Genomic DNA, 12,447 nt, shown 5'->3' on the forward strand with positions numbered 1-12,447 from the left:
TAATATGGTAAGGGTAAATGTAGTTAATTTCTTATTTATCTCTCTAGACACAGGGGTTTGGGAAGAGGGAACTTTATATGCACTTAGATTGCGGTTAGAGACAACCGACTTTCATTTTCGCTAAGAACTACAATTAATGACTATAGCTACAATTGTTGAAATTGTTGTTACTTTTTGCACGCTTTTAACAGTTTTTGCTAATATTTTACGATTATTTTACGCATTTTATTAAATAATTATTAATAAATAAGTTTAGAATATATATGCTTCGTTTATCAATCATTTTTACTGAGTAGGAGGTGTGGAAGGATTTATGGGTGAATGGAGGCATTTATAAACCTAAACCGAGAGCATTTTTGGATTTTTTAAGCTAGACGACTATGTCTGCGTTCTTGTATCTTTTATAACTTTAATACAGTAATTTACAAAATCTTAGTCATATAATCTGCATCCCTAAAAATGTACAATTTTTGTTTTGTATCTCGCAGAATATGCTATATGCATATTAATCAATTATATATTATAGGTAAAGAGATAATATCTTGTTTACGCATATGCGATTACAACAAACCAGTTAGACACAAAAAAAAAAGGAAAAGGGATTTACAAACTAACTGTACAATAAAAAGTTCGTTTGGGATATATGTTCGATCATTTACAAAAGAAACTAACATTTGAAAATGGGCGAGAAAAGAAGAGAAAAGGAATTAATCACAAAGGGAGGTAAAATCCAAAAGCTAAAATGAACGAAGTGACAGGAACGCGTATAAGCGGCACACTCGCGATCTACGATTATCATCTAACCTCACAGTCTTTTTTCAATGGAAGTAAACTGCCTCCCCCGCTGGCACGTCCTCCTCCACTACCGTTGTTGTTGTTGTTCGAGTTGCTGTTGCAAGAGTTGCTGGAAGCCGATCCAGTGCCACTGGCAGAGGGCAGTGAATTGTTGCTGTTGTCGTAACTTCCGACGTTGACGCACAGAGGTGTGGTGGCGCCCACGAGGGAGGCCGTCACGCCCATGGCAGCGACACCGCTTTCGGGTAGGGATGTGGAGTCGTGCACATCGGCACTCTTGCTAGAGTCTATCACCAGGCAGGGCGGCGATGGGGTGCCTGTGTCCTTGCCAAGCAGGGCTGGCGACGCGTTAGCGTTCTGGGAGTGCGGCGTAAAACTATTGAGCAGCAGAGCCTGAGGAGAAGTCTCTCCGAGCGGCGCTACCAGCGGTAGCTCTGTAACCGGAGACGTATTCTCCGGCGAAGGCTCTTCCTGCTTATCGGCCTTTGTGCCTATTATATAGCCACCTCCAGTAGAGTTTCTAGCTATTTTGAAACGCAGCGGTGCTGGTGCCTCCACCGCAGGAGGCTGCTCAAAGCAAGCCATCTTTGTCGTAGTCTCCGCCTTTCGTTTGCCAAAACGCAGGATAAGCTTGGGCTTATCCCCTGGAGATGCGCTTGCCGTGTTCTCAATTAGGGTAGTAGTCATGGTAGCTGTACTGCTGCTCAGAATAAGCTGTTGGTGTTTTTGCCTTTTTTTCTCCTTTTTATCCTTCTTGGGCTTAGAGGATTTGGGCCGCTTGCTTGGAGGCTGGGGCATTATGAGAGACTCTCCGGCTTGAACTAGTCCCTCCCTCTTATTGTTGTCTTCCCCCTTGTCAAAGTCCTGCATAACTTTTTTGCGGTAGTTCATGGAGTCCCTCTTGATTTCCTCCAGCGTGAGAGTGCTGTAGTTGCTTGTCAAACGCTTTTTGGGAGGACAAGCCCTTCGGGTCATCTCATAGCTGTAGCTCTGCCCCTCGCCAGCATTGGAGGCACTTGAGGTTGTCTCGTTTGCAGACAATCCCCTGATTTTGATCTTCAGCTTAGGGGCCTGGTGGTCATCCTCGCTGCTTTCAAGAGTCTTGCTTCTCCCTCGGCGCTTACCTGCACTGCTTGCAGCTCCCGTCTTGCCGTTATTGTCGTTGTTGCTGCCAGAGCTGCAAGCGCTGCGCCGTCTGCCGTCGCCAGATGATATTCCCGCTGCCGTGCCCGAAGCTCCAGAGAGCATCTGTTCCTCTACCAGGGACATGTTTGCATCAAGAGCACGCAGTTCCCTGCTACTCGAGTTCTTTTTGAACCTTTTCGACCCATTGGCTCCAGAGAGTTCATCCTCCTCCTCCGACTTTCGCAGTATGTTTTCCAGAGGAAGGTTGTCGGAAGCGGCTGGTAGGCCACATGAACTGTCGTCATTGTGGTTGTCCTTTTGCACCACATAGAGACTGAGTAGTTCTTTCTTACGCATGCGACGCGAGTTGCCGCTTACAGCGGATGACGCGCTCACCACCGTTGAGGTGGACACGGCAGACACAGCGTTGGAGGACTGTACCAAGGTACTGGACAAAGTCTTACTACTGCTGTTCGTCATTGAGTTATAATGCTCCGGAAAGGTTAACGGGCTTTTGATCTTGAGTTTCAGCTGACTTCGGGCGTCGGATATTGAGGTCTTCGTGTGCAGTATAGTGCTGTCCGAGTCGATCGAGACCTCCTCAGAAGTTGCCTCCATAGAAGCCTCTACCAGCGAGCCTTCTACCAAGTGAGTTGCAGCACCTGTGACAATAGCACTGGGCGCCATTTGGTTAGCTTCTGTGGAGTGAAGAAGAAGGCTCGCGGCAGGTGGCAGCACGGGGGTAGCAGGGGCTGCAACAGGCGTCGTTTGTGCTGGGGGCTGCTTGCTGGGAGAGGTTCCTGTGCCGGTTGCTCTCAGGGCCGACTGAAACTGACGTTCGTCCTCTTCGTTAAACTCACTGAGTGTTTGATCTGCCGTCCCCGAGTCAAAGGCCCCCAGCAGATTGTTCTGGTAGGCCTCTTGGGACGCCGTACTATGGGGTGCTTCAAATCCAAGGTTGTATGTCCTCATGTCAACAGGCCCCGGCAGTACTGGATGCAGGAGGGGATTTGTGGCTGTCGCGTTATTTGGAGTAGTTGCGGGCTTGCTCTGACCTCGTGGCGCTCGCAGCTCAAAGCTTCTTCGCCGGTCTCTGAGCGATTGCAGATTTTCAACGCCTGGTCCTGCCATGTCGTCGAACTCGTTGTTGAACTCAAAAGGCGTTCCGACTAAATTGTTAACTATATGAGTGTTGCTTCCGTAGTCTGCCATCGGCGGCGGCAGAACCATGGTCATGCCAGTCGTAGCTCCGGCCCCACGTCCCCGACCCCTTCCACGCCCTCTGCCCCTGCCGTGCGCCCCAGACCCGCCGCTACCTCGCGGAGCACGCTGACGCGGCTTGCCCTGCAAGGTGTGCGTTTGCGGGTCGTATTTGGTAGGAGGCAAGGCCACTAGCGGAACTGGTGCTGGAGGAGTTGGTGGATGCAAGGGCTGCCTAGGGGACTTGCCGGGCGATTTTCGTTGGAGCAGCTGGGGAGATTTGTGTGATTGTTTCTTAGATGAACTGCCACCGGTTACGCTGCTTATCCTTTTGTTCGGCGAATCCTTGGTCGCGACTGCCACCGGAGGCGTGGGTGGCATCATTGAGGCCACGGCGGTTTCAGCACAGCTACTAAGCATCTGACCCGAATAGGCCTGAATCTTTCCATCCACTGGCGAAGTCAGGGCAAACTGGTGATTTGGCGTTGCCGTCGTCTGAACGGGAACAGGAGAAAGTGCAGGTGGTTGTACTGGCAGCATTCCCAAGCTGGCTGTGGAATAAGGTGTCCCCGAGTACTGGTTGGCCTGAACCGACGCAGGCAGTGACGTTGGATGCACAGGACCGACACCGACACCGACACCGACACCGACACCAACACCAACACCGACACCACCAACAGAGCCATTTCCGTACAAATTTGGAGACGTTTCCGTCGGCGTCGTCTGTGGATGCATCATAGCTGCCATTTGCGGATAGATACCTCCATTGTACTGGCTGTTGGGAGTTCTTTGCTGCTGCTGTTGAGTTGGCGTTGATTGTTGATGCTGCGGCGGCGCAGTATTGTTGAATATTGGTATGGCATCAATACCGTTCACCATTGGAGCATGGTTAAACGGCGTCGTGGCGTTTGCATCGCTAGGCGTCCCATTTCCAGTGGAATAGCTGTTAAAGAAGTTTTTACAGCTTTCAATCTGGGCGAGAGAGCGGGCTGCCGATGCTGCTGCCGCCACTGCGGCCGCTGGTGGCGGTGGATCATTGGACTCCGACACTGAACTGGGCGAGCTACTCCGTCTCTCCGCGATTAGGTCATTTTCATTCCACGGAATCCTTCCAAACGGTGACTGCATCCGAGTGTTTTCATCGTAGTCGCTGATCTTGTTGGTACCTCCCGTTCCGGATTGTCTCGGAACCACCACTGCGCCGCGGAAGCTCCCGAGAGTGTTTTTGACAGCTGCCGCTGCCAAATCCACAAAGTCGGGAGTGGCTCCGGGTGGCCCAGCACCAGCTCCGCCATTGCTGGCTAACGAACAAGCTCCTTTTTGGTGGGGAGACTTTTCCAAAAACAAACTCAAAGTTGGGGCTTGCTGGGAATTCGGAAAGTTGACTTGGAAGACACTGCTGGGACCAAGATTGCTCATTGTTGCGTTGGTGGGTGTGGCGTTTGGAGTGCTAGTAAGACTGTTCGCATAGCTTCCACTGTTAGCAGTCATGGGCGAGTCCTTAATGGTCAATGAGGCCACAGAGTTGGGTCCTGATGAATTGCCATAAATACAACTCTGTGGTTGCTGCTGTTGCTGCTGTTGTTGCTGCTGCTGTTGCTGCTGCTGTTGCTGCTGCTGTTGTTGTTCTTTTTGGACGTGGATAATATCCTCTGGATCCGCAGCATTGTGGAAAGGAAACACTGATGGAATGGCTGGAGTTGGAGGCAATATATCGACTGCCTCCTTGGCACAACAATCATCCTGTGGCTTGCGCTTAGTTTTGCGTAGTTTCTCCAATAGGTTTCGGGTTGCTTGGATATTATCCTCTTCACTGATTTGCTTACTACTATCAATGGTTGATCCAAGAAGGCCCATCTGTCCTGGATTGGGGGGATTTAACACGCTGGCTAAGCTCGACGCAAAGTTGTTGGCGAATTTGCTGTCCTCCATCTCTAGTATTGTGTCAACGATGGGCTCTGTCAACACTGGTGGCAAGTGCTCTACTGGCAATTGCTCGATGAGAGGCTGGTGTGAAGGCAGAAGTTGAATAGCGGATGGCACCACCCCAGCCGCACTGGACTGCACCACAAGCGGTGGCGGCAAGGATGGCTCCTGCGACTGAACCTGCTGCTGATCTGCCCCAGAATTCGCAGAGTTCGAGTCTAACTCTATAATTTCCGGTGGATCGGGAGGAATAACCGTGACAGCTGGGGAGGACGTAGAAGCCGAGTACTTACTTGCATTAGCAAGCAGCTCATTTTTACGTTCCTCCTCCAATTCCCGGGCCATTTCCATTTCGTTAAGTAGGTGTTGTGTGTGATGGGTGTGCTCTTCGTCAGGCTCGTCGCTACGCCTCCTTCTTCTGCGCCTGGACCGCCAGCGCATGCGCCGCCTATCGCTGAGCTCACTTCCGGCATCGGACAACTCGTCATTAGAGGTAGGAGTGGGAGTGGGCGAGGCAGGAAGCGGAGCAGCTGGGGGACGCTCATCATCGATAATGTCCGCCAGCTTACTCGCGTTTGCAGAGAGTTGAGTTCGCGTTGGTGCGGTTGTCAGCTCTTCATCAATATCCATTGGCAGCTCGCCAGCCTCTGCTGCGTTATCTGGCTCTGGCTCGAGCTCTGGCTGCACATCCGTGTCCTGGTTGGTTCGGGAGACTGGGACTTCTGTGAGTTCATGTTGACTTTTCACAATAGGTGTGCTAGAAGCAGGAGGAGTCGGTGACATTTGAGGTGGCGTAGCTGGGACAGAGTAGTTCATCTGCTGCTGCTTTTTATTTAGAAGCTTGTCAAGTGAACTGGTTGCCTTTCCGCTTGCAGCCTTCCTTTGGTTAATCTCGTGCTCCAAGTTTGCTATTTTCTTGGGAGAATCATCCGCTCGAGACTTACGCCGGGGTGTTGTTTTCTCTGGTGAAGATTTTATTGCGGGCGAAGGAGGGCGCGATTTGGAACCACGTGTCGCTCTCTTTGTAGCTTGCTCCGACTGGACCTGCTTTGCACTCTCATCCAAAGATCCCTGGCGACGCTGCAACTGTATTTTGGAAGCATTTGGAACAGTTTCCTGCGCGCTCACCCCAGGTTTCTGAATTGCTCTTTTTGGCGATTTTGTTGTAGAGTTCTGGCGGGACCGGGTAGCTGGAGGCTGAGGTGGGGCTGTTCCAATAGTGACGGCTGAAGCTGAAGGCTTGTCGATAGACTTGCGAGGTGAACGCTTTGGCACAATGGAGGACACTGATGGGACTGAAGCAGTGGCTTGGACGGGCTCTCTGTTCGCTGGCTTTTCCAAATCGCTGGCCTGAGACTCGCTGTCGCTATCGCTGCCGCCGCTGCTGGAACTGCTATCCGAGCTGCTGGAAGAACTCGAGCTGTCGCTGTCGCCGGAGCTAGAACTTGAAAGATTGGGGGCCGCTACGTGATGCTTGATTGCAGGGGTTGTCTTGTTGGGCGACACGGACGCATCTTCTTTAGACCTTCTTCTACTACTTAAGCTTTCCTTTGGAGTTATTTGTGCTTCCTTAAGCGAAGTTCGTCTGGTCGGCTTTATTGGGATGGTGATCACTGATACACCTGCTCCTGTTCCAGGTCCGGCTGCCGGCGTTCCTGCTTCTTTTTGCGAGGTGTCATTTCCAATAGAGAAAGATTCCTGCACGGGTTTGCTACTTTTCAACTGCTCCGCCGCCTTTTTAGCCGCTTGCCGTTGGGGAACCAGGGATACGGCAAAGTTTGATTTAGTTGAGGCTGCAGTAATGGGGACCGATGGAGGTTTAGTTGTGGAAGGCGTTGGAGCCGCAGGCTTTTCTTTTTCGGATGTGGAGGGATGGCGGGTATCCCTTGGCACTTTTGGTGGCCTCCCTCGCTTCCCTCTTTCCACGGGAGCGTTTTCGGACGCCTTTCCACCCGCCTTCTGGGGCTGCTCTTTTGGTCGAACTTTTTCTAAACTAGATTTATTGGTCTCTAGCCCTGCCCGAGAACTCGAGTCCTTATGCTTGCTCTTAGCGCTCGTTGGATTTGAGTTTGTTTCCGGCTCTCTAACTCTCTCAGAGACATCTGGCTGCAGCGTCGTGGCGAGATTCGTGGACCGCATGTTCTCCGATGCTTTCTTGGCTGCTTGACGCTGTGGCACCACCAGGAGATCAGCTGGATATGGCAGCTTGGCATTTGAATTCGTTTTATATTTTGTGCTGTTACTGGTACTGGTCCCTCCATCCTTTAAATCCTTTTCTTCCCTCACGGACTTCACTTTGTTACCCGAGGATGCCGCTTGAGGAGTAGGGGCACTTGTGGTGGTGTGTCCTGGCACAAACTGTTTCAAAGCTGCCTTCGTCCTTATTGTCTGCTGATTCTGTGAGTCACTTACGTTGCTTTCCACAGTTGCCTGCTCCTCTGCATCTTTTTCTTGGGCAGAGGAACTGCTTTCAGAGTCGGAATAGATGTGCTGACCCATCTTTCGGTTGGTGGCCAAGCCAGTCGAGACCAATCCAGAAGTCCTTGTGTTTTCACGCTGCGGTTCGCGTCTTAAAGGCAACAACTCTTCACTTTCGTCGCTCGACAAGCTCTCCTCGGCATCCTTGTGCATTTGGGCAAGACCTCGTGTTGCCGTGGACAGCTTTCTTCTCGCTGATGCACCAGCCCCTTGTCCAGTGCCGGTTTCCGTGTTAGGTTTTGACTTAGTTGTCTGGCTTTTATTAGGTACTGGTTTACTGAGGACTGGACCACGTCTCGCTCCGCGGTCACGATCTTGACAGCCCCTACTACGTTCGTCTTCGTCATCGCTAGAGCTGCTCCCGGATCTGGAATCCGGAGACGCCGCAGTCGCACCCGTAGCAGCTTCACTTTGGCGCCGCTGGCGCTGTTTTTGTCGCTGCTCAACGGAGCGCGCGTAACTTTGCTTTTTGAGTGGGCTTCCTGAGGCAGACTTTCGCTTGGAGACTCCGCTGGCTGCGCTAGAGCTTCTACTCTCACTTCCCGATTCACTTCCGGAGGAACTTTCGGAACTGCTGCTGCCATTCGCCGAGCTGGAATTACCCGATGATGAACTGCCGCTTGACGAATGGGAGGACGCGCTAATTCGGATATTTGAGTGCGATTGATTTCTGTTGTGGGTCGACGTCGCCGCCGCCGCGCTGCTCTTTGAGGCACGCCTCCCTGCAGGAGTCTTTCCAGGAGGGGATCCCCGCACCTTAGCGACAGTCGCTCCCACTTTACTTCCTGGCGCAGGCTTTTCAGGCGATGCAGTGCGGAAGCTAAGGGCGCCATTGTTGAGTTTCTTGCTTGGTGACGCTTTGGCAGGCTGCTTTCGTTTGTTGGGAGATTGAGAAGCACGGCCACGCCCCTGCTTACCACTGTGCAGCTTGCCCATCAGCTGTTCGAGGATGTAATTTAGATCCTGGTACTGCGCCGGCACAGTTTGTCCTCCAGCGGAACTGTAAAAGCGGTCATACAACGTGGGACCGTCATTGGCGTAGATGACGGCGTCCAGGTCCATTTCAGGCCGCTGCTTTTCCTCCTGATGCGGCAGCTGCTTTTCTAATCGCATTTCGTCTAGCACACCAAGCTGCTTGTAAAAGACCTGCTCACGTAGCTTGAAGAGGGAACGCGAAAGCTTCTCTCTTCGGCTAACCATATAGCAGAGATTACGAACTCTCTCCAGATCCTGACGCAAATGAACCACCAGTTTATGATTCTCCATATCCTGCTGCTCTTGCTTCCTTGCTATCATCTCAACGTCCTCAGACTTGGGCGGGATTAGTTCGCGGTTGTGTCGTGACTTTCGCTTGAGCTTCCAGTAGTTGTATATGGCAACAATAGCATCGTCATCGACATCAAAGAGATGGCAGCTAATGTCATTAACGTTAACGTGCTTGTCAAACTCGGCCTCCACTTCCTGAAAGTTAAAGGTAACAATTAGCATCAACTTTAGGCAAACGGTCCATCATAATAAACTTAAAGGGCAACATGGGTTCACTAACCTGAAGTCGCTGAGCCCTAGCTTGGTTTCGCTCCTCAGAGGTAAGTTCGGTTTTTCGGTGATTTTTTCGTCTGCGCGGATCTTCTCCAGACGTCCCTTGCGCGTTGCTGCCGTCGTCTACAGCTCCGCCTGCGCCATTGCCGTATCTGTTTGCTTTGTGCATGGCGCTCGCGACTGAGGCACTGCCTCCGCCATGACCATGACCACCAGCATTCTCCTTCTTACCCTTGCTCATGCTGTGCTTCTGGCAATAGGAGCGCAGTTTCACACCGTCCTCAGCATTACCTTCCTCGATGATTGCACGCATTTCCAGACCGTGCTGGAACGCGCAGGTTACATGGTAGGCCGTTTTGCAGGGTTTTACTGAGCACTGGATGCAGCTGCCAACTCGCTTGCGGCAGAGCACACAGATCAGAGACCAGCGTGACTGGGGAATGCTTGAGATTTTTGTGATGGGCTCCATGCGGTCCACACAACCAATGCTGACCTCAGGTATCCACAGGGCGCAGGAAACATGGGCCCAGTGCTTACCAGATTTATTGGACTTCATGGCGCCGCCCTTGTTTGGGCACAGCACACAGTCTGGTTTGATGCCCATTGAGCAAGTGCGACATAGCCATTGGCCTGAAACAAAAATGGATGTAAGTGAATTTACAAATTTTCTTTGACACCGAGCATAACTTACCTGATGGAATTGCTGTAATGCCGTAACAAGCCTGGTGCACACAGATATTGCAATTATCACAGAATACCATTTCGTTGGCCTCCTCGGAGTCGGGCGACCGGCAAACATCGCAGATGACATTCTCATCGAATTCGATACCCAAGCCTTCTTCCTGTTTAAGTATGACTTGAATCTGTTCCCAGCAACGAACCTTAAATACAAGTCATTACGATGGTATATTAAAGGATATCAGTAACCTCACCTCTAGTTCCTCAATGACGCGCTCAAACTGCGTCTCGTTGATGGGAAAAGCACCACACTGGGCACGATCGCCGTTGTAAAGTCGCAGCCAGGCGTCGTCAATGGGATCTATGTCATAGGCACATGTGTTCTCCGCCAAGGCAACGACATTTGTCAGGTAATGCAGCTCCGGCGAGTAGTGCTCGTCTTTGGTAATGCGTAGATAGCGATTTTTCGGGCTGTAAAAGATAAACGTCATGTAGAGTTCAGTTCTATGGTGGCAGACTTGAACTCACAGCTTAAAGTCGTGTGCAGGCGGCACAACAGGCTCAGGCAGAACGTAGACACACGGCTCGGGAAGGGAGTCGGGATTGACGGGCACTTGCACGCCCTTCTCCCATTCCTGCTTCCATTGATCCGTTACTATTAAATACTCGTAGTTTGCCAGCGGCTCAGAGTCTGGCAATTTCATTGCGCTAATGAGATCCTTGCTGCAATGGAATTATAATTATAAGTATAGTTAAATCGTGAGGATTGGACCGCTAAACCAAAACTTACCGGTAAAGTTCAGCCGGGGCTTCCGTTGAGCTACGATTGTAGATGCTCGACATCTTAATGTCCGCCACAGATCGTGCTTGCCAGGAGCTGCTCGAACTCGCCCCCTGCGACTTGCACTTGCTCGCCGACTTGGCCAGCTTCGTTGACTTGGGTTTGCTAGTGCTGCCGGCACCCGCCGTAGCTCTACCCTCGCCTCCTCCGGCATCGGGCTCTGGACCCCCCTTTTGGTCATGCTTGCTGTTGCTTAGAACTGCAAGACGCTCTAATCCGACAGCTGTTGCGCCAGCTCCAGGTCCCCCTTCAATGACCTCGACCGCCGAGGCAGCAGCTATTACTGCCGTGTTAGCCCCGTTGGGCGGCCTGCCTTTGCGCCGTTTGGTGGGCGGCGGCTGCGGCTCAACATCCTTGCGCAGCTGCTGCTGCGGCGGCGGATGGTGCGACTGGTGGTGATGCTGATTACCGCGCTTACCTCTTTGTGACATTTTTCATTGGTGTTGATTGGATTTGTGTGTGTTTTCGCTTTGATTGCTACCTTTCCCTTATGTCTTGTGCTTTTTAGAGAACGGGTTATGTACTGCAAGACCTAGTTAAAGATTGTTGTAGGAGTGGTTATACAGTATACAGTTATCAGTTCAGATGGCATCTGATGGCTACTTACTACATGCTTAAGGCCACAGTTGGCGACACCACACCGGCTGCTGCTGCTGCTGCGCTCTCCTGCCTGTGGTGCGGTCGTAGTTCTTGGTGGTCCGCCCTTGGTGTCCCGTGGACATGGACGCCGCTGCTGCCCCAGCCCGGATATCCAGTAGCGACGCCACTTTGCAGTCCTGTGTGCTTCGCACTCCACTACCGGGCAAGTTAGTCCACTGCCACCTCCCGCTTGCTTCCTTTTGTTATTGTTCGTTGTGTTTGTATACACTTTTGTAGGTTTTCGCTGGCCCACTGGCTTGCCTTACTGTTTGTCATATGCTGATCTAAAGGGCGGATACAGACGGGAAGGTTGGTTGTTAATTCGATTGCCGTGAGCGTTCAAATAAGTTTTAATATTTTTGACCATTCCAAAAATACACAAAATATATAGAAGAACGCTCCGATCACCAAACAATTGCTGGATGCCGCAACACACTGCTAGCGCCTTCTCGCTCGCACATAGCACGCTCGCTTAAGGCGCGCTCACTCCACGCGTAAGTGCGAGCGGGAGGCAAGCAGGTGGCGCGAGTGTTGCATCTATCAGCTTCTACTCAACAGCCAGCCATCCCCCTCCGCCCGTCTTCTGCACAGAGGCAATCATAGTTTTTTTTTTGCACTTTTTTCACTTTTAATATAACAAATTATTTGTTATTGCGAACCACACACTCCTGCACCCACTGTACGCGCCCTTCTCGCTGCCGTGCCCACTACGCCCACCTGGGTCACTACTTTCGCACGACACGGTCTTAAGGGAGTTGGGATTTTGTTATATATTTTACATTTGGGTTTTTGCCGCCGCAGACACACACGCCTGGTACCTGCACGGGCGGAAAACCGCTTGTAACCGTTGAACTTCGCGCAGCCTCACTACCAAACTCACGTTTCGCTAGATCGAATTTGCATTCGCAGCAATTACAAATCTTTTGATATTTATTTTATTTTTGAGCAAAAATTATTTTTCTCAGATCGCCATGATGAACGGTTGCAAATTTAAACTATCGAGTACATATAGTCGTGGACGGTATCGATACGCATAGCTTGTGTACAGGGTTGCATATGACAGGGACTGTTGCAAGAATATTTTAAATTTTTAATAAAGTTCTTATTTTTTAAATACTGGTGTCCTTTAAATATAAACAATAAGCACCATTATAATTCATCAATCGTAATTCGCCATTTCTTTAAGTTATATAAAATGTTATACCTCGAGCGTACCATAGTCTCAT

General features: G+C 51.0%; 1 protein-coding gene across 2 annotated transcripts; it reads right to left on the minus strand.

Moving 5' to 3' along the window:
- Positions 1–203: 203 nt before the first annotated feature.
- Positions 204–12,205, minus strand: LOC108099163 (PHD finger protein rhinoceros). 2 transcript variants are annotated; one of them, XM_017202509.2, is made up of 8 exons: positions 12,102–12,205; positions 11,190–11,505; positions 10,532–11,114; positions 10,270–10,464; positions 9,996–10,212; positions 9,755–9,926; positions 9,071–9,693; positions 204–8,985 (listed from the first exon to the last, which is right to left on the minus strand). In XM_017202509.2, exons 3-8 carry the CDS (start codon positions 11,011–11,013, stop codon positions 796–798), a joined length of 9,879 nt encoding a protein of 3,292 aa, XP_017057998.1. In that variant the 5' UTR covers positions 11,014–11,114; positions 11,190–11,505; positions 12,102–12,205; the 3' UTR covers positions 204–795. The 2 variants fall into 2 exon arrangements, with proteins under 2 accessions (XP_017057998.1, XP_017057997.1); XM_017202508.2 differs by having other exon boundaries at positions 9,755–9,944.
- Positions 12,206–12,447: the final 242 nt, after the last annotated feature.

The sequence above is a fragment of the Drosophila ficusphila genome, unplaced genomic scaffold, assembly GCF_018152265.1.
Source record: "Drosophila ficusphila isolate 14025-0441.05 unplaced genomic scaffold, ASM1815226v1 contig_288, whole genome shotgun sequence".
In the NCBI taxonomy this organism is placed as follows: domain Eukaryota; kingdom Metazoa; phylum Arthropoda; class Insecta; order Diptera; family Drosophilidae; genus Drosophila; species Drosophila ficusphila.

Bases quoted from the DNA above. Each gene is read 5' to 3' on its own strand.
- LOC108099163 (XM_017202508.2), bottom strand. From the start codon at position 11,013: ATGTCACAAAGAGGTAAGCGCGGTAATCAGCATCACCACCAGTCGCAC. The intron at 10,213-10,269 runs GTGAGTTCAAGT...TATCTTTTACAG, and splicing joins CCTGCACACGACTTTAAGCT to CCCGAAAAATCGCTATCTAC. The intron at 9,945-9,995 runs GTGAGGTTACTG...CTTGTATTTAAG, and splicing joins GCGTCATTGAGGAACTAGAG to GTTCGTTGCTGGGAACAGAT.